Genomic DNA, 22463 nt, shown 5'->3' with positions numbered 1-22463 from the left:
GCCAGATATCCTGGAATGTGAAGTCAAGTGGGCCTTAGAAAGCATCACTATGAACAAAGCTAGTGGAGGTGATGGAATTCCAGTTGAGCTATTTCAAATCCTGAAAGATGATGCTGTGAAAGTGCTGCACTAAATATGCAGGCAAATTTGGAAAACTCAGCAGTGGCCACAAGACTGGAAAAGGTCAGTTTTCCAAACCATTCCAATCCCAAAGAAAGGCAATGCCAAAGAATGCTCAAACTACTGCACAACTGCACTCATCTCACACGCTAGTAAAGTAATGCTCAAAATTCTCCAAGCCAGGCTTCAGCAATAAATGAACTACGAACTTCCAGATGTTCAAGCTGGTTTTAGAAAAGGCAGAGGAATCAGAGATCAAATTGCCAACATCCAGTGGATCATGGAAAAAGCAAGAGAGTTCCAGAAAAACATCTATTTCTGCTTTATTGACTATGCCAAAGCCTTCGACTGTGTGGATCACAATAAACTGTGGAAAATTCTGAAAGAGATGGGAATACCAGAACACCTGACCTGCCTCTTGAGAAACCTATATGCAGGTCAGGAAGCAACAGTTAGAACTGGACATGGAACAACAGACTGGTTCCAAATAGGAAAAGGAATACGTCAAGGCTGTATGTTGTCACCCTGCTTATTTAACTTCTATGCAGAGTACATCATGAGAAACGCTGGGCTGGAAAAAGCACAAGCTGGAATCAAGATTGCTGGGAGAAATATCAATAACCTCAGATATGCAGATGACACCACCCTTATGGCAGAAAGTGAAGAGGAACTAAAAAGCCTCTTGAGGAAAGTGAAAGAGGAGAGCGAAAAAGTTGGCTTAAAGCTCAACATTTCAAAAATGAAGATCATGGCATCTGGTCCCACCACTTCATGGGAAATAGATGGGGAAACAGTGGAAACGGTGTCAGACTATTTTTTTGGGCTCCAAAATCACTGCAGATGGTGACTGCAGCCATGAAATTAAAAGACGCTTACTCCTTGGAAGGAAAGTTATGACCAACCTAGATAGCATATTGAAAAGCAGAGACATTACTTTGCCAACAAAGGTTCGTCTAGTCAAGGCTGTTTTTCCTGTGGTCATGTATGGATGTGAGAGTTGGACTGTGAAGAAGGCTGAGCGCCAAAGAATTGATGCTTTTGCACTGTGGTGTTGGAGAAGACTCTTGAGAGTCCCTTGGACTGCAAGGAGATCCAGTCAGTCCATTCTAAAGGAGATTAGTCCTGGGTGTTCATTGGAAGGACTGATGCTGAAGCTGAAACTCCAATACTTTGGCCACCTCATGGGAAGAGTTGACTCAGTGGAAAAGACCCCAATGCTGGGAGGGATTGGGGGCAGGAGAAGGGGACGACAGAGGATGAGATGGCTGGATAACATCACTGACTCGATGGACATGAGTTTGAGTGAAGTCCAGGAGTTGGTGATGGACAGGGAGGCCTGGCGTGCTGATTCATGGGGTCGCAAGGAGTCGGACACAACTGAGTGACTGAACTGAACTGATCTGAAACAATCTTCACAGAAAATGGAAAATTCCTCAACATAATCAAGACGGAGTTTCAAAAATCGTAAGTGAAACAAAGAAAACCACTGAAAAATATCTAAGTATGCTTTAGTGTCTTAAAGTTACTGACCTTATCAATTCTATTATCGGTACAAAAAAGATTCAAGAGCAGTGATATCAAAGCTTATGACTGAGGAAAATGGTGCAAATGGTGTCACCTGTGTTGACTGTAGCATTATCCATTGCTGCCTATCCTCCTACAGTACTCTGTCTGTGCTTTAGTGAATGCTACTGATACAGATGGCATCTATTAATAATGTATACCTTATTTAGATTTTGACTTTTCCTATCAAGTATTAAACAACTCAAGTTGTATGTTTTTGTGAAAATTTAATTACCACTGGTTTTGGAGCTCATTTTCTCCTCTGGGAGAAAGACCTTTAGACCTTTTCCTCCTCAAGGTTTGAACTCTCTAGACATCAAGGACTGATAAGAGGATGAGGTGGGTCCACAGGGAATCACAGTAGTAGGTTACGATACTACAGACACAGGCTTTGCCCGTAAGGCATATGATGATGAATACCACATGGATGATACCAAAGAATTTATTGTAAATGTAGTGGCAAATACACTGAGAATAGCTATCATTAAAAAGAAATTAGAAAATTACACGTTTAAAGTATGTGCTTTTTTCCACCACCTTTACATTATATGACTAGTACCAACATTTAAGTACTGAAATACTTAATGGGATGGTCCATTTTCACATAATTTCATGACTCTCTTCAAAGCAGTGGATCATGAATTGCAGTTTCAATTATTATTCTCTGTTTTTATCAATTCAGTAATGATCTGGAGAATCTTGTCATCTGGATGGAAGAAGAAAAAACCAATGAATAAATTCATCACTGACTAATTTTTCAGTGTATACACATGTAAACCACAGGTATACTTCATTAAAAGATTCTTTTAAATTAGAATACAGAGTTAACACCAGCAATATTCACTTATAAAACTAGAGATGCCTCTATTATTTCTTAAAAATTCTATTCAGACAGTGTATTTCCTAACTTTTTCACCTAGTTCAAGTCTACTTTTTGACTCATCCATGCACTTCAGAATTAGCCGGGATGCCAACAGTATGGGCAAGGAATAAAGCACTCTTTATCTGTTTTTCCATGTATAGTTCAAAGGAAACAAAAAATTTACCAGGGAAGTGCGCTAGGAGAAGTGTGGATGGCAAAGTGACAGACCGCTCTACATAACAAGGGAATCAAACACCAATTAATTGGACAAACAGACTAAACAGGGGCTACGTTATTTGTTAGAGGTTTTCACAGCTGCCTCTGCTTTTAATCAGTTGGTCTGATATTGTGACTTCATAACTACTTTCTGAATAGTTGTAATTATCAGGACTCCAAGACTGAAATTCTTATCTTATTAGACACTTCAATAAGAAAATGGTCTACGTTTCAATGACTGCAATGGAGAAGTCTGATAACTGGGCCCATGGCCTGACACTCAGGCTCTTGGAGGCTATAGTGGCATTAAATAAAAAGGAGTGAGGGAAGAAAGTTCACTGGCTGCAAGGCGAACATGACAGGTCTAGAAAGAACTATGATTTTCAGTCTGAGGAACAGTATAGTAGAAAATACAAGAGCAACTTCAGTTATTTCTTTTTCAAAAGCTTGGTGTCCCTTAGATCCCAACTTCTCTTACTCTAAAGTCCAGAAAGAGAGGACACTAATGTACTTCATCCTCCCAGAAGTCAAAAATACATGCCTCATCAGAGGGCAGGTTCCACTTTTCCTGTTATGGCAAAGATAAACATTGAAAGCATTTTAAAATTGATTTTTCTTTATTTAAAAGTTGAGGTTCAACCTGTCCTTAATATAATGTATTTTTTGTTGTTGTTGTTTTAGGCTGTTTTGTAGTGCACAGAGTTCCTCAAGGGAAGAGCCCACTTCTCTTAATATGTCAAGACCTGATTTAAGTTTCCAGCAGTACAGGAAAACTAACACAGTTAAATGCTTATTCATTCACCTTCAGTTATGGAAATTAATAAAGTGTGAGACTTCAGGGCAGTAGCACTAGACCAGCAGCTCCCCAACTTGCCTACCTACTAGAATTAATTGGGATATTTGTTAAATATAATCACATTGAACAAATTGATCAATTCTTATCATTAAAAACAAGAAAATGAAACTGATGTGATGAAATGGGAAGGATATAGCACCAACCAAAAAATATTCTTTTCCTAAAAACCAGATTCTAATCAAGTCATTAGATATACTACTAGTTTTCAGGAAATATAGAGAATGTGTATGTATGTTAGTTGCTCAGTCATGTCCAACTCTTTATGACCCCATGGACTGTAGCCCACTAAGCTCCTCTGTCCATGGAATTTTCCAGGCAAGAAGACTGAAGGGGGCTGCCATGCCCTTCTCCAGGGGATCTTCCCGACCGAGGGATCAAACCCATGTTTGCAGAAAATATAGGGAACAGAGAAACATTAAATCAAAGCATGAAGATGCAACTGCCCAAATCCTAAATGTAAGAAATTCTACCAGAAAAACAACCTAGTTTATTAAAAATAATTGCATTTAAAAATGGGGATGGTAGTACAGGGGAAGTGTTACAGATGAAAGGATTATAAAACAGCAATATGGCCATAGGCTTCTCCCATAGAGGAGATTCAGTATGCCTGAGGTAGGTCTTTGGACCATATTTATACATATTTAACAGCTGCCAGGATAACTCTGATGATTTGGCAAGTCTGGGAAACACTATACCAGACTACCCTGGAGGAGGGCATGGCAACCCACTCCAATGTTCTTGCCTGGAGAATCCCCATGGACAGAGCAACCTGGTGGGTTACAGTCTACGGGGTTGCAGAGAGTCAGACACGACTGAGTGACTAAGCACAGCAAAGCACATACCAGACTAAGTGGCAACTCAGGTGTCCCCTGCAGATTTCTGTTGAAGGATTACAGACTAACAGCTCTACATTTGGGAGACTGGTAGAGAAAACATATTGAGAACCTCAGAGAAAGTTTCTCTTTCTTAGAGTCAGACACTTACTTTCAAGAGACATCTTAGGGTTTTCAAGTTTTTTTCTTAAAACAGAATCAATGAGAACTCGTAGCTGCTTGAAAATGACAGCTATCTTAACAGGTGCCTGTTGAGAGATGACAAATTGAACATTAATCCCAGGAGTGTGAATGCGTTTAGAAAAAATCAAGGTAAGCATATATGCCTTACAATGTGCTTTAACACATATTGACTTAAATATAAAATGTTATGGGAAAAATAAACTACCTTCTGCAGCTAAGAGACATAAACTTCAATTTCCTTATTAAGTACCCATAAACTTGATACCTCTTTCCAGAGTATAGCAACCATTTTGCAATTGTTTTCTTCTCTTGTATCAACTCTATGGGAGTGAAGACTACAGTTTCGTTTTTGTGCTTTTTGATTTTATTGCTCAAAAATGCTTCATTTTTTAATTAGCTTTCTGACTCTGTGCTTGTACTTTCAACAATTTCACAACGATCTTCTGCTCCTCGATAAGGAAAGCACGCTTATCCTGTCGTGGACACATTTAGCACATATAGAACCATCATAGGCCCAGCTGATTGTGTTTTTTCATTTTAGACAACCTCATAAGAACTTCAGGTCTCACAGCATGAACTCCTTGAAATCGGCCTGGGCACGGCCCACATGTGGATTCTGGTGCTTTCCCAACCTTCTCGGTATAAAGGCAAACAATACCATTACCAGGGATTTGGGACAGCCTGGTTTTGTTAGAGGCTGTATTGTAGGACGGCCTCCGACGGTAGGTCAGACACTGGACCATCCTGAATACCTCTAGATATCGTCCCCGGAAGAGGAAGAAAGAGGACTACAGGTTTTAAAATGTAATTTTTAAAATAGCTTTACTAAGGAATAATTTACAGATCATAAAAATTTACTGTGTACAACTCAATGATTTTTAATGAACTTATAGAGTTGTACAGCCATCACCACAATCCAGTTACAGAACACTATCACCATCTCCCCCTCTTTGTGAGAAGTGCACATATTTTTTAAACTGCCTTTAAAATTTACATCTCCAGTCTTAGACAAACAGCTATCATGGTATATCAGAGCAGAATGTATTAGATTTGCTTAAAGTGGTCAATGTTGATAAGTTATAGAGACATAAACTTATTGTTGGTAGCACACTGGTTGGTCTAATTTTTCCAGAGGAGAATTTTAACAGTATGAATTAAATGAATGTGTCTTTTTATAGGTGGCATGATATAGCAGAAGGAGCACAAGTCTGAGGATCATATAGTTCTAGGTTTAAACCTTGCTCTACCATTAACAATCCATGTAAGCTATTTAACTCTAACTCAGCTTAAGTGCCTCGTCAATAGAAAGAAATCATCTAACAAGGTTGTTAGGGTATTAAATTAGGATGATCCATGTAAAATTAACTACTGAAGTCCACCACATGGCAAATCATTATTACTGACAATAAATGCAATATGCAATTAGGAATATAGTTTGATTTTAAAATTAAGCAGGTTTAAAACCATACAGGCAAGATAAAATATGGACGTCTTCTATTTAAGTCAAACCATAGGAAGAAATTATGCAAACTCCAATAAAAAAAAAAAAGAAAAAAAAAATCTATCTCAATGGTATTGGCAGTAAAATTTTAAGATCAGTTGTAGCATGTACCTGAAAATAGATCCAGCCATCAACAGAGATAAGGCGTTCCCGATGCTGAACTTCTATATCACCACCAAAAAGTAAAACTGGAAAAGGGGTTATTAGGGTAGTTTCCCTCAAATACACTCGGGCATATCGTATCTGTATTAAAAAAAAACAAAAAAGACACTTCATAGCCTAAAAAAATAAAAAATTCATTTTCTGTTTCATGTAAGCATTTTTCTATAATTTGCTACTATTTTAAATTGTTTTATAAAGCTACATGTCTACATTATGTTGCACAATTTCTTTTATAATAATCACAGTCACCACCTGTGTATTTATACTATTAAAAGGATTTCAAACATTAATTGTAAGGCTGAATTGTATACCTTGAACATAAAGTATGAAAAAGTAGTGTTATGCTAATACTGTTAAATAATTAGTGGAAAGATAAAATTATGATTAAGTTTCAAAGTGCCTGGTTTCTACAGCAAGGTTTAGCAATGACCATTAGTCAGGAATTTGTCATGTTTTACATATTTAAGTTTGCTGACAGCTGGGATTTACTCAAGCCAGTGCTTGAAATTATGGATCTTTATTAATTTAATGGGCTATGATTCAAAAGGTTGACTGTTTTAATCTACAAATATTTGCTATTAAGTCATCTTAGGTTGCATTGTGTCTCAGACTGCTGTAACATCACGTTTAGTTCTATCCCATTCCATATCCCCCTTATTTGGAGATGTAGAAAAAAGACATGTTTATATTTTTGTTGAGAAACCATGAACATCTTGATTTCAAATATGAACAAACATGAACAGCTCAGTTTAAGAACCAAATATACTATTTGGTAGGCATCCAAATTTGTTATGACTGACTTCTAGAATAATGTCCCGAATACTGGAATTTAAGAATGAGCACTTTACCTTCTCCTGGTATAAAAGCCATCCATAAATCTGCAAATCTCGATTAACTGAGGATGGATGTACTTGTGCTTTGCCTTGGGCTGTCTCCACAATGCAAGCCAATTTTTCTGTAATATCAACTGATTTTGTGTAGATTATCTTTCCCACATTGTCATACAGTCCAGCAGTAAGTACAGCTTTAAGAAGGGCAATTTCTTGGAAGGAAAGGGTCTGTGTGGCTCTGTTTCCTTCGAAGCTATTAGAAGTTGTAGATGATAAAAATCCTGCTGCTTTAACCAACTTGATTAACTCCTGCTTTACATCCTAGATTGGTTTGTTAAAAAGAGACACGATCATAATCAGTTAAAGAAGGTGCCAAATAACCTTGTACTTTATATTACTGTTTCCTATCAAAATGGACAGGATTCCAAAAAGCTAAAAAGAGAATTACCACATGATCTAGCAATCTCAATCCCGGGCATATATCCAGAAAAAAATGAAAACACTAATTCAAAAAGATACATGAACTCCAATGTTCACAGATGTTTACAATAGCCAAGACATGAAAGAAACCCAAATGTCCATCAACAGACAAATGGAGAAAGATGATAATACACACACACACACACACAATGGGATATTATTCAGCACAAAAAGAATGAATTTTTGCCTTTTGCTACAAAGTAGATGGACCTGGAGGGCATTATGCTAAGTGAAATAAGTCAGACAGACAAAGAAAAATACTATATGTTATCACTTATATGTGGACTCTAAAAAAAATAAAATTAGTGAATATAACACAAAAAAGAAACACAAACATAGAGAACACATTAGTGGCCACCAGTAGGGAGAGGGAAGGAGCGAGGGGCAAGGTAGGGATAGGTGGCTGAGAGGTACAATCTACTATGTGTAAAATAATTAAGTTACAAGGATATGTTGCCAGCACATGGAATATACCCAATAAAACCCAATATTCTGCAGTTAACCATAACGGACTATCATCTTTAAAATTTGTGAATCACTATGTATATACCTGAAATTAATATTATAAACCAACTACATGCCAATTAAAAAAAACTTGCGGAATTTGGCATGCTAAAATGTTTCATTTCTAACCTTATTATATTAACATTTGTCAAATATTTTCCTAATCCATCATATTACTAAGTAAAACCAGCAGCATGAAGTATATATCTCTGTGCGTTCTTGTTTTGTTTTTTTTTTTTTTATACTTTTTTGGCCACATCTCATGGAATGTGGGATCTTAGTTCCCTGACCAGGGATCAAATCCATGACCCCCTGCATTGGAAGCACAGAATGCCGACCACTGGACTGCCAGGGAAGTCCTTGTGCATTATTCTTTGAATAAATAATACTTTATTAGTTTAGCAAACTCTTTAGGCATTTCATTAACGTATCAGTTTATTTTCAGTTTAACACAGCCAATACTTTGAGGAAATGTTTTAATATATTACTGTTCCTCAAGTTCCATAAATATATAATAAAACTTTAGTAAAAATGAAAAAAAAACCTGCCACTTGCAGCAACGGTGATGGACTGACAGTATGCTAGTGAAGTGAGGCAGAGAAAGACAAACACTGTGTGCTATCACTGAACTGTGGGACCTGAAATAAACAAACGCATACAGCAAAACAGAAACGGCCGCACAGATAGAACAAACAAGTGGCACCACTGGAGAAAGGCAAAGGGGGAGGAGCAAGACAGGGATATGGAATTAAGCGGCACACACCAGTCTGTATAAAACAGACAGGCAACTAGGATATATTGTACATCACAGGAATTATAGTCAGTATTTTACAATCACTTCTAATGCAGTATAATCTAGAAAATTATTGAATCACTGTGCTGTATGCCTATTATATTATAAATCAACCATATTTCAATTAACATACGAATGTCTAATAAGTGAAAGCAATAAAAATGTGCCTGAATGCATTTTCATTCAGTATATCTACTTTAACAGTAGCTCTGCTTTCAATAGTTTTACTCAATAAGGATGGGCTCATAGAGACACTGAGGAAGAACTACAGAGGACTCTGATCCTAGACTGCGAGAACCTTCTTCACTTGTCTCTGGGAAACAATTTCCTGAAGAACTCTGACCATGTTTATTAATGGCAACCATCTAAACTTATTGCTTAAAATCTTTTTCTACCTTTAGTAATGCCAATCAGCTAAAATACCACAGGGAGGATGAGTATTTTCTTTAAAAAATCCAATTTTTTTTTTTTGCCTTTTTTTTTAAATTGGAGGCTAATTACTTTACATGGGTTTGGGTGGACTCTGGGAGTTGGTGATGGACAGGGAGGCCTGGTGTGCCGCAGTGCTGCAGTTCATGGGGTCGCAAAGAGTCAGACACGACTGAGCGACTGAACTGAACTGAACTGAATTACTTCACAATATTGTGGTGGTTTTTGCCATATATTCACATGAATCAGCCATGGGTGTACATGTGTTCCCCATCCTGACCCTCCCTCCTACCTCCCTCCCCATCCCATCCCTAAGGGTCATCCTGGTGTACCAGCCCTGAGCGCCCTGTCTCATGCATCAAGCCTGGACTGGCGATCTATTTCACATATGATAATATACATGTTTCAACGCTATTCTCTCAAATCATCCCACCCTTGCCTTCTCCCACAGAGTCCAAAAGTCTGTTCTTTATATCTGTGTCTCTTTTGCTGTCTCGCAAGGATGAGCATTTTTAAAGTAGACAGGATACAAGTGATTAAAAGATGAAGTTTACATTTAGGATTTCCTTGAGTTTTCTGGTTTGGGACTTAAGGGACTTCAATTCCAGGAGAAGAAAAATCAGACAGACAGTTGCTATAATACCACCAGACTGGTAAAGAACTGAAAACCCTGTAGCCTAGGGGAGGTGAAGACAAGGCTGATAGAAGGAAGGGAGTGGGGGGCAACTTGAAGGTCTGGAGGAAGTGGAGTGCAGACAAAGGAGCGTTGCTTATCTCTCCATATCTTGAACCCAAGCCAGACAACCTTTTAAAATATGAGCATAGAATAGGGGAATTATTTGAGAGGTTAAGTTTATTTTCTGAATGCTTTTATAGCACGTCTGCTCTAAACACCATTTCCCTTTAAATGCTGTACTACACTTGAGACGTATCAACCGATTTTAACGTGTGGACCTTGTGTGGATCATGATTTGAACTAGCTGTAAAAAAAAAAAATATGAAAAATCAGTGATATTTACACACTGTATAGTTGACGATATAAAGGAATTATTTTTCAAGGCATGATAATGCTAAAGAAAAAAACAAGTCCTATACTTCAGAGATATATAACAACCTGACATCTGGGATTTGCTTCAAGATCATCTAGAGGGCAGAGAGTGGATTAAGGGGAGTATAAGTAAAACAAGACTGAGCACATGTTGATAACTATGAAGTGTGAAGTAAGTACACAGGAGTTCACTATACTATTGTCACGTTTATGTATAGTTGAAAATTTCCATGATAATTCAAAGTAACAACTGATTTTCAGAGCTGAGAAAAACTGTAGCATATCCCCAATTCAATTTCTTTTTTTAAAATGAGAAACTGAGACTAAATTAACCTTCTCCAAGCTTGAGCTGTTGAATAGACAACTATCCTAATTCCCAAACTAGTTATTTCTATGAAATCATATTGCATCTTTGACCACTTCCTGAATATAATATGATTGTTAAACACTATTTTGGAAGCAAAGTTTGAACCACTGAACAGCCAAGGAAGTCCCTGTTAAATACTATTTTGAATAACCATGTAATACAGGTTACCTGTTGTGGTAAACAAAACAAAAAAATCACAAATTTATTAATTTAGCAAATGTTTATTAAACACTATGTGTCAAGCACTATCCTAGGCATTTCTTTTCCCAACATAATCCCACTGGTCCACCATATGACCCTAAATTAAGACAGCTGCATTAAGACTTACCTCTAGGGTTAACAGTGATGTTCTATTAAGAAAGTTCTTCCGGCAATATGCTATTTCAGAACGATAGCCTCCTTCCTGCCGTGCTTTTTTCCATCTACGTAAGAAAAATGACCAAAGTTTAATGTTTCCAAACTCTCACTTTCAGAGGTACTAACCATAGCTTTAATTATATTATAATCATGTAAAATGAGGAAGGGCCTTGCCTGTTTTAAGAGCTAGCCAATTTCAACTACAATACAGGTATTTTTTGCTTATGTATAACAGTAAATTAATAACTTCAAATATAAGGTAATATACACATAGTAATACAAAGTACATTGTTCTTAAAGTTTAGGATTATAAAAATACAAATCTCTAAAATAATTATACCTGACAGATGAAGTAACTAATACTAAATTTAAACCTTAAATGTATCTTTTAATAAAAGTCAAAGATAAATTTTTTAAATAGTTAATACCTCCAGGTTTGACCTACTGACAAAACCCAGATTATTTCTTTACCCCAGGTATGCATTGTAGATCGTCAGATGATCTGAATCTGCCATGGCCAAGGCTGATTTTGCAAGATCTGCTTCATCTTTTCGACCAATTGGTGTGATAAAAGGAGACTTCTCTGTCATAACTGCAGCTAATGTTGCCTGCCCATAAATAAACAAAAAAATTTAACCTTAAAGAGGTACACACTGAAAGCTGATTTGTATTGTAATAGAAAGCAAATCATAAAACAACTGCACTTTCAAGTTGCATGCTTCTTCTTTTGAATTTACTGTGTTCTATAATAGCTAGCATTTTCGTTTTAGTTAGTTACTTTTAGTTTCATTTTATGGAATTTAAAAAATCTATCATTTACTTTTATATTATCTTTGTGAGACAGGGAAGTAATAGCAACAGAATCAGGATTTTAAAAAATGAGTATTTGTGCAAGAGACTGATAGTCTGTCACACAGTTAAAAGAAATTCCTTAATCACAGATCAGAGATCTTGACTCTGAGTCTGAATTTCCATTGCCTACAATGCTCCTTAAATATTAAATTCTTAAATAATCTGGACTATATATCAACCCATTTGTTGTTGCTGCAGCTTTTCAGATCAACTATCATGGCAGTAGATATTTCTTGGACTCAACACAATTCTGGTATATATTTCTGATACTAGGGGAAAAAAAAAAGACTAGAGTAAGTTATACTCTCCCCATTTTGATTTCAAACAGCCTTATTTGTAGTCCCAGAAAAGGCTACAACTTGATAAAGTTGGAATGGCAAAGCAGGCAAGAGATTCAGAGAGAGGCAAAAAGTTTGTTAATTCTGAGATAATTTGAGAAAACAGAATTGCTGGTAATTGCTAGCTCAGAGAAAACCCAGAAAAAGGGAAGGAAGTTTTGATTCTAAAGTGTGGAGTTCAAAACTGTCAATGAATCCATCTACTATATGAATCATCTACTATATACACACACACACACACACACACACACACACACACACACACACACACACACACACACACACACACACACACAGAAAGAATTAAGTAAATATTTCAAGTGGGATGTTTGATAGCAGAAGTCTACAAGCCAAAACCCTTTTACAAAATAATACCCACAATACACAAGAGTATATGGGTGAAGATACTTTCTTGTATATAAATATAAAAAGTTAAATATTCAAAAATTTTCATTAAGCATTCAGATTTTCTGGCTTTAATGTTAGTATGCTGCTGCTGCTGCTAAGTTGCTTCAGTCGTGTCCGACTCTGAGTGACGCCATAGATGGCAGCCCACCAGGCTTCTCCGTCCCTGGGATTCTCCAGGCAAGAACACTGGAGTGGGTTGCCATGTCCTTCTCCAATGCATGAAAGTGAAAAGTGAAAGGGAAGTCGCTCAGTCGTGCCCGACCCTTCACATCCCCATGGACTGCAGCCTACCAGGCTCCTCCGTCCATGGGATTTTCCAGGCAAGAGTACTGGAGTAGGGTGCCATTGCCTTCTCTGTAATGTTAGTATAGACACTCTATTTAGTTAAAAATTTTTTCCCAACTTAATACCTCCCCAAGCAAAATGATATTTACAGTGAAGAAGCAGCAGTGTTGCTTGTCTTACCACTGGATCCAGGCAGCCAAAAATGGCGCCAAAAATAAGCATCTTGCCAATCTTGACATTCACAGGCAGAGCTGCAAGGTGCTGGCCCAGTGGGGTCAGTTTAGGCTCGTTTAGTTCACAAGCTCCAATTTTTCGGAGTAAATTCATTGCATTGCTGATTACTTGAAGCTGAGGAGGATCTAAAGCTTTGGAGAGGAAATCTTCAGGAGAACCAAGATTGCATTTCTGCAGATTGAAAAAGTGATAAATTTGGATGTGATCAGAAAAAATTTAAAAAAAGATGGTCAAACTGGAACTAAATTTAAGTAAAATTTTAAGCAAAGAGGAGATTTTTCCAGTTGCATATTTTTAGTTTCTTCATTCCTGATTTTTATAGAACCAAAAAATCTAAGAACTGAAGGATATTTTAGATCTTTCATACCAGGAAGCCTTTGGTCTAGTTCAGGACTTTTCAAGACCAGCTCTGTTGTTAGTGGGCCCAGATAATTCTTTGTTTTAGGGGACTGTGCTGTTCACTGTAGAGTGTTCAGCAGCATCCCTGGTCTTGACCCACTAGATGTCCATAGCATGGTCTCCCTCTCCCCTCAGTTCTGACAACTAAAAATGTCTCCTGACATTCCAGGCTTTCCCTGGTAAGCAATATTATCCCCAGTTGAGAACCAGGTTCTGGGCTATGAGTCTGTATTTTAATTTCTTAAAGTATGAGTGCCTATGGCAGATTTAAAGCACAGTGAGTTACTTACAAAATATGGGGGAAGGGGGAATTTCTTAGAGCAGAGTAAATAAAATACTTGAAAATCTAGTGCAACAGAAGGTAAGATAAATTTAGGTCTTCTTTTTTCTTTTTTCTTAGAAAGGGGTGGAGAACAAAAGTTCATCTAAATTCCCTTGGGATTACCATAATATGAAGACATAATTCCTCCAAAGGCACACGCAAGATTTCAGGGACAGAATAGTCCATAAAGCCTTCAAATCTGAAAAATAAGGTAATATAATCCTAAACACATATTATCAGAAATGCCACGCTGGTTTGTGTGTTTTTAATCTCCAGGCTATGCCATACCTTTCTCTTGTGTACATGCGGAAACAGAAGCCATCTCTGACCCGCCCAGCTCTCCCCTGGCGCTGCAGAGCACTGGCTTTGCTGACAAATGTTTCAACCAAAGAACTCATCTGACTGCTCTCATGGTACCTAGAAAAATGTTTTAGGAGATAATATGTAGATAACCGACTTAAATCAAAATCTAAAAACAAAAAGGGAAGTATTTGATTCTAAAGTTGAAGATTAGAATGCCTATTAATTATGCAATAAGAATTCTTTGAAAAAGTGAGAAATTCTGCTGTGAACATCACAATTCAAAGCACCTTTCACAAAATACAGTTCAACCCTGAAAACACTTCCTCTAAAGGTACAGTTAAAAAAAATCAGGAGTATATTTTGTACTGGACAGTCATACTCATTTCCAAATATTGCTAAAGTTTTCTAAGATTAGGGACAGTGTATATAGATTAGAATAGACCACAAAGATGATCTCCCTTATTTGTTAAATATAAACATCAAAACATTTATAAAGCAATAATCTTTCTGTTAAAGTTATTTAACAGTTAAAGTCATCTACTATGCTCCAATTACTGTACTACGTACTTTCAATTTATGAAATTTTAATTTTCCCACTTACATATGAGGAGAATACTGATAATTATAACTGATGTCATATTACTTGCTCAAGACTATAGATCAGAGATTTATAATCTAACTCTGATTCTAAAACCCATGCTTTTTTATAATCCCACAAATAATGCTTTTGTAAAACAATTTATTTTACAAACTAACTGATAAGTATTTATGTCTGAACGTTTTCTTAGCACTTTCCTATCAGTAGCAGTACACTGATATTACTTATGGGAAAACCGATGACATCAATTTTGACATTTATTCTCAGACATTTAAAACTTCCCTACAGCTTCTCTGAAACCTTTTGTTTTGGACAGAATTAGGACATTTGAGATGTTCCCCATGTGATTCTGAGATCTAGTGCTTGTTTTGGCAGTACATGTACTGACTGGGATGGTTCTGTGATGTCTCCTAACAATTCAAGAGTCCCAAGCCCTTTTCAAGTTAAATATGTTTTGATTTGGGAGGAAAATGCAAACTTACTTATTTTCTTTCGTTCTTCCAGTATCAATTACAAATACAACATCTGGAATAGTGATACCTGTCTCTGCAATATTTGTTGCCAAAACAATCTGAAAACACAAAGCCAAAACATTTAGGTAACAACTTTCAGCCATGTGCCATCACTTAAAAATTCTTTAGTTTAGCCAATGCATTTTAAAAAGTGAATTCCAATTATTCTTTACAAAAATTCACAATCTAATTGCTATTGCTGTGTAACTTAAATTTGCTCTAATTAATTTTATCACCTCATTAATTATTAAAGTATTTCCAACAGAAATACTTTTAGTCCCTTAATTCTAGTCAGTCATTTTAAAAATGATACACATAGAATGGGAAAGTGGGTCAGAGAATGGAGACTGCTCAGCAGAAACTTTACAATTATTAGGGAATACTTTCTTTAGTAAGGAGAACTGGTGGGTTGTTGCCCCGGCTCTGCTACTTATTAGCTTTGCGACCTGGGCAAGTCATTTTACCTCTCTGGTCTCAAATTAGGAGGTAGAAATATATTTCTTAGGTCCCTTTCTAGCTCAAAAGTTCTTAATGGTGATGGCTGAATAGCCCATCTTCTTGTGTGTGTGTTTTTTTCTTCTGTTGAGTCTTTGGAGGTGAAACATTTAGGAAACTCTAGGTCAGTTCACTATGTTATCACTCTATCTCAATACTGAATGCTTGCTTTTCTTATCCTTCATCCTAGGAAAGAGAACCCAGATTATTAAGACTTAGATAGGACCTAGGTGATCAAAGTGTTTAGAGGTGGTGGAATTCTTTTCTTCAGACAAAATCTTTCAGAGAAGCCCAAATGTTACAGATCAGAGCATAACCTATGAACCCCTGGATTTTTCAGAGCACAGTTAGAAAATCATAAATTTAATTCAACCCCTTTTAAAGATGAGAAAGTAAGGCTGAGTAGGTTGTCAAAGGCCACAGACATGGCAGCAGCTTCGGGACAAGAATCTGAGAAACTTTTTCCAAGTATCTCTTCATTCAGAATCCTGAAGACAGGAGACAATGAAAATACCTTAAGATTGTTTCCTAACCTAATGTTCTCTGTGTTGCAAAAATGATCAGGGATGAATAGATTATAGAGAACAAAAAAAAAGAATCCTCCCAGGGTTTAAGTAGCTTCTGACATCAAACATCCTTTGTGTTCTCTTCTTGAAGGAATAGTAGTGACTTTTTCTTCTCAAAAGCAACAATAATGCCATGTTTTTAAACTGCTGCTGCTGCTGCTAAGTCGCTTCAGTCGTGTCCGACTCTGTGCGACACCATAGACGTCTGGCAGCCCACCAGGTTCCCCCATCCCTGGGATTCTCCAGGCAAGAACACTGGAGTGGGTTGCCATTTCCTTCTCCAGTGCATGAAAGTGAAAAGTGAAAGTGAAGTCGCTCAGTCGTGTCCGACTCTCAGCGACCTCATGGACTGCAGCCTTCCAGGCTCCTCCATCCATGGGATTTTCCAGGCAAGAGTACTGGAGTGGGGTGCCATTGCCTTCTCCTACCACTCCTCTAAAGTTATTGATAACACATAATATAAACACCTAACATAATATAAATATAAATTGAATTTTAATATTGGGTTCATTTTTGATGATATTAGACTGTGGAGCATCTAGAATCTGCCATGTATAGGGCACTTAATAACTGTCTTTGATGATAGGGAGTCATTTTCATGAACTGTTCTCAGGTGGATCACATATAAATTTGATGTACTGAGTTTTACCTTCCTGACTCCTTGAGGAGGAAGTGTGAATGCTGCAGCTTGATCTTGAGTTGAAAGAATAGAATGCAGAGCTATCACTTTATATCTGAAAGTTAAAATCATAGTTCTTAGCAAGAGTTTCTCTTTAGAAGACACTGCAAAGAATAACAAAATTTATTTGCAAATAGGAAGCAATTTAAAAATGTTTTATTATGAAAAATTTTAAACACACACAAAAGTTCTGAGAATAATATATATATACTCATTGATGAGAAAAAATTTAATATGAATTATATGAATGTAGGGTTTAAAGAATTTTAAAAAATATATTCTGATGCCAAAGTGATAATGATAACAGCAGTAATAAACTATATGAAAACAAACACAGTAAAGAGCCAGCTCAGTCTGTGTGGATGATAAGCTGCAGTGCTGTTGGGGTTTTGCACCGTCCCACGGGGTGGGGAGGGGAGTCACCATCTTATTCTTAACTATAAGTTTCCCTCTGCTAAATCATATTAAAAAAATAAAACAAATGTAGAAAAAGTACCTAAAATTTTTAGTAGATAAAATGCTATAACAGAAAGTTAAAATAAGAATTGCTTTGTCATGGACAATTTTAAATAAAGGTGAAAAGACTTTGAAAGCTCTGATCAAGAATTTTAATGTACAAAACACTGCTCTATTTTAAAACTACCAGGAATATAATGAAGATCTGTAGTTACCGTTCTGAAAAAAATCTTCTGTCAGTTGATAAGAGATCATACAACTGTTGAATGTGAGCAAGGCCTGGTAAAAAGATCAGTACTGCTCCTTCAACATTTTTGAACTGAGGACTTCTGTCTGAAATTTTTTGAAAGATACAGTATTCAAAAATAAGGAACAGCATATAAAATATTAATAAAACATCTCCAGTTAGTAGAAAAGTTTTATCAAAACAAATGGAGACACATTAGAAATAGGTACATACCTAAATATGTAAGAAGTTCCAAAATGAGATCCAGGTTGATTTTATGAGGATTCATGTAGAGGATAGCATGCTGTGTGCGACTGCTATACTTTTGGTAAAATGGATTTAAATCAGCACTTGTTCCAGTCTGAACTGGGATGTATTCCTAAAAGAAACATAATAGGAAAAACCTGAACAAAAATATGAAGTAAAGACAAGGAAGGAAAAAACGAGCTACTTGCGTTTATTTAAATCTATATTTTTCTGTCACCATTATTTCATTAAAATATAGCAAGAATACAATTTTTAACAGTATTAAAGTATGATAAAATTTCATCTCTATCCTATTAATTTCACCCAGCCCCCTGAAGTACAGCAAAACTTTTAATCTTGGCATGTAAACACTTAAAGAAATGAAGAAAAACAGAATAATGGCTGCACTGTTCTGTGGCAACTGAAAAGCAGGCCAAGAGTTCGTGATAACTTTACTAAGTAATTTACACCTGCCTCATTCTAGATTCTACTTTGGTTGCTGAGTTCCAACTATCTCCTTTGAAATACTACCTTTAATTTTTTGACGTCTTTCTTTTGTTTCTAATCTCTGTTTCTACAGTTTTAAGAAGATTTTAGTTTTTGCTTCCTTGATTTATCTGCTTAATTAAAAGATTAACTAAATTTGTCCATTAGATGAATGAAATATTGTAGATACAGTGAAAACATGTAAATAGTACCACTGGTCAAAATGCAGGAGCATAGCTTTTGTGATATTCCTAAAATTATGTCATTCAGACTAAACTAACTCTCTATGAAGAACTGTGCTTCCCTGGATGGCTAATGCCAGCACAAAGGCTCTTAAGAAAACCAGTGGCAGGGATCTAGACTCTGGGCCTGCGCCAGCCAATTTAAGGTGTTGAGATAAAGCAAATATCATAAACCAAACAGTAAGTAAAAACAGTAAAAGAGTCAATAAAACAAAGATTAAAGAAATTATCTTTAAAATTTGCTCATAATCGTATCTGTTATTCCTCTAACAAAATGTATTTGAATGCACTGTGCCAGCCACATGACTTTAAAACTCTTATGGTAGTTTGTGCCTTGGATATCATCATCAGATGTCTTTTAAAATGTTTTCTTCTTACCTGATACTTTTTTATTCCCCCTGCTTTGGTTGTAACATTAATGGTTATTTCTTCTTCCTCCTCCAGAAATTTCTGACAATATTCTGAGTCTTTCTCCAGTACAAAGCCTGTTTCCTCTATTATATCTTCAAGATGAAAAACCTGCACAGATGAAGGCATATCAACAGTGAGCTCAAATTCATTTCAGTAAATATCATCTTAAAGAGAACAAGGGATTGCTAGCTTCCTGAATGTTACCACATGCTAATTAGAATATTATGAAAAAAACAATTTTTCTGCATTATTTGGGAATGAAGAACTTGCCTGATATAGATGTGTATCTGTCCCTAGCAGTTCTAGGACAAAGTACATTATGATGTATATTTTTTACATGTGAAAATCAATTTAAAGATTGTTTATCAGCTGAACCAAAAGGGCAAACATTGAGAATAGAAGAAAGCTTCAAAGACAAATCCCCCTCAATTTGAGGGATGGGTGGAAAGTTCAGTTCAGTTGCATCCAACTCTTGGCGACCCCACGGACTGCAGTACGCCAGAATTCCCTGTCCATCACCAACTCCTGAAGCTTACTCAAACTCATGTCCATCGAGTCGGTGATGCCATCCAACCATCTCATCCTCGTTTGTCCCATTCTCCTCCCGCCTTCAGTCTTACCCAGCATCAGGGTCTTTTCCAATGAGTCAGTTCTTCACATCAGGTGGACAAAGTGCTGGAATTTCAGCTTCAGCATCAGTCCTTCCAATTAATATTCAGGACTGATTTCCTTTAGGATGGACTGGTTGGATGTCCTTGCAGTCCAAGGGACTCTCAAGAGTCTTCTCCAACACCACAGTTCAAAAGCATCAATTCTTCAGCGCTCAGCCGTCTTTATACTCCAACTCTCATATCCGACTTCCACATGGTGGAAAAGCAGTTCCTTATTGTTAGGCAGTGACCCCAATCTGGATGTAGATTTGGCTTTGCTATAGAACTGTGTTTTATGCTGTGTACCTGAGGTATGTCATTCAGCACAATCCTTCCAGTCCACCCAAGCTTAGTCAAGGCAGCTCAACTATCTGATTCCCAAGGCCAGCTCCAGGTCCTCTCTTGGCTTGCATTACCTTAGGAATAGTTCTAGGCTCAGACTTAAGGGGGAGAAGGCAATGGCACCCCACTCCAGTACTCTTGCCTGGAAAATCCCATGGACAGAGGAGCCTGGTAGGCTGCAGTCCATGGGGTTGCTAGGAGTCGGACACGACTGAGCGACTTCCCTTTCACTTTCATGCATTGGAGAAGGCAATGGCAACCCACTCCAGTGTTCTTGCCTGGAGGATCCCAGGGATGGGGGAGCCTGCTGGGCTGCCATCTATGGGGTTGCACAGAGTCAGACACGACTGAAGCGACTTAGCAGCAGCAGCAAACTTAAGGGCCTATCTTCTGGGGACACTCACTGGTGGGCACGTAGTTTCTGTTTACATAGGCATTATTAAAAAAACTTACCTCAACAGGATAACTTCTTCCGGAAATTCTCAGAATAGGGCAGTGTGTGAAATAGGTAGAAAACTTTTCACAGTCTACAGTGGCACTCATGAGAATCAAATGTAAATCAGAACGTTTCTGTAAAATTTCCTTCAAGATAATTAGTAGGAAGTCTGACTGGACACTTCTCTCATGAACCTAGTATAAAGAGAATAAAAAAAAACAGTCATATATAAGGTCTGTGTGTGTTATTTGCTCAGTCGTGTTCAACTCTTTGCAACCCCATGGGCTGTAGCCCACCAGGCTCCTCTGTCCATGGAATTCTCCAGGCAAAAATACTGGAGGGGTTGCCATTTCCTTCTCCAGGGAATCTTTCCAACCAAAGGATCATCCTCAGGTCTCCTGCATTGCAGGCAGATTCTTTAACATTTGAGCCACCAGGGAAGCCCTTACATAATAAGGTCTATTAAGAAGTTAAAACAATCAGACCTTCAAATCTACTAAAAGTTAATCAATATTTACATACAGTCAATACATAGAGAAGGTGAGAGAAGCTGTGTTTCAAATGAGGTAGATCTTCCAAATTGAAAATAAAGTCACCCTCTTTAAAACTGAAGTCAGTAAAAATCAGCATATAATGAACAAGATTAGCTATGATAGTAAGACTCTTACCTTAGGAGATAGTCTATAACTGTTCAGCTGATAAGATTAAAGTATCTCCCAAATTTCACTCAGAAGCCAGTGTAATGCTTAAAAGCTCTGCCACTAATATATAATTGAACAGACACAAAACTGCAGCAAGACAGATCGTTTATACACTTTTCTGCAAAGGGGGAATTATTTTAGTATGAATCTGACAGGTTCTATCAACTGCCTAAAAAATGGGTTTTATGCTTTTCGAACAGATGCATTTTAGGGATGAGCACTGTAAACTTGCTAAAGAGCATTAAAACATGGGATGTTGTCAGAACTTAGTATCTGCTGGATGTACTAGTCTATATTGCCATTTGCTGTACTGGATTTATTTCTACCCCATTTTATTTCTTGAGATTTAAAGCAGCATACAAAAGATAGAATACATTGAGATAACAAAAACTAAAACAGGTTTGATCAACAAAAATTAAAATAGGTTTGATCATTTTGCGTGGAAGGGAGGCAATAGTGGTTAAATGTTCAGACTCTGGAATTGCTTGCTTAGGCTTAATTCTTCTTGGCTTGATCAATTAAAATATGACTTTGGGAAAGTTATTCAAATATCCCTGGGCCTATTTCTTCTTCTATAAAACAATACAAATTTCATAGAGTGATTGGCTATCAGAGGAGATCAACAAATAGTACTCAGCATTGTGCTAGATGCTGGGGAATAATGACTGAAATAGTCATTTCAGAGTTTATAGCCTTATAATTGGATTCTGTATAGGATGGCTTGAAATTATATATGAAGGGCAACTATTTTGGTTTTTTTTCAGTCTAATATTCTTTTTTGGTTTTGTTTTATATATATATATTTTATATATGTTTATATATATATATTTTTTATTGGAGTTATAGTTGATTTACAATGTTGTATTAGTTCCTGCTGTACAGCAAGGGGTAGCTAATTCAGGTGGTCAGGAAGGCTGCTAAGAGGGAATTGATATCTATGCTGAGAACTGAAATGAGTTTTTAAAAAAGGAGGAAAGAACAGTATGAAAAAGGGAGAGAAGTGGTCATGGGACATAACTTGTGCAAAATCATGGAGGACAGTGGGATCATACTACATTTCAAGAAATGATGCAACAAAAATAATGCCTTGAGCATGAGATGAGGAATGGGCAAGAGACAGAGAGGGTGAGGTGCTCAGTAATCTGTTCATATGAGGTCTCGTAAACTCTGTT

General features: G+C 37.0%; 1 protein-coding gene and 1 pseudogene across 1 annotated transcript in view; both read right to left on the bottom strand.

The window, feature by feature from the left end:
• Positions 1–2109: 2109 nt before the first annotated feature.
• The window catches only part of DHX29 (DExH-box helicase 29), a 47117-nt gene continuing 26763 nt past the window's right edge, over positions 2110–22463 (bottom strand). The window contains exons 13-27 of the mRNA XM_019982739.2: positions 20608–20784; positions 19130–19270; positions 18012–18156; positions 17767–17884; positions 17066–17150; positions 15326–15414; positions 14231–14359; positions 14066–14141; positions 13168–13392; positions 11576–11712; positions 11076–11169; positions 7145–7447; positions 6246–6377; positions 4602–4698; positions 2110–2389 (exon numbers count right to left, since the gene is read on the bottom strand). Coding sequence (XP_019838298.2) covers positions 2334–2389; positions 4602–4698; positions 6246–6377; positions 7145–7447; positions 11076–11169; positions 11576–11712; positions 13168–13392; positions 14066–14141; positions 14231–14359; positions 15326–15414; positions 17066–17150; positions 17767–17884; positions 18012–18156; positions 19130–19270; positions 20608–20784 — 2004 coding nt within the window. The 3' untranslated portion in view covers positions 2110–2333. The remainder of the gene's footprint in view (positions 2390–4601; positions 4699–6245; positions 6378–7144; positions 7448–11075; positions 11170–11575; positions 11713–13167; positions 13393–14065; positions 14142–14230; positions 14360–15325; positions 15415–17065; positions 17151–17766; positions 17885–18011; positions 18157–19129; positions 19271–20607; positions 20785–22463) is intronic.
• On the bottom strand, positions 4705–6239 carry LOC109574779 (large ribosomal subunit protein eL34-like; annotated as a pseudogene).

Source organism: Bos indicus, chromosome 20 (genome assembly GCF_029378745.1).
Source record: "Bos indicus isolate NIAB-ARS_2022 breed Sahiwal x Tharparkar chromosome 20, NIAB-ARS_B.indTharparkar_mat_pri_1.0, whole genome shotgun sequence".
Taxonomy (NCBI): Eukaryota; Metazoa; Chordata; class Mammalia; order Artiodactyla; family Bovidae; genus Bos; species Bos indicus.
This window is presented reverse-complemented; position numbering and strand designations above follow the sequence as displayed.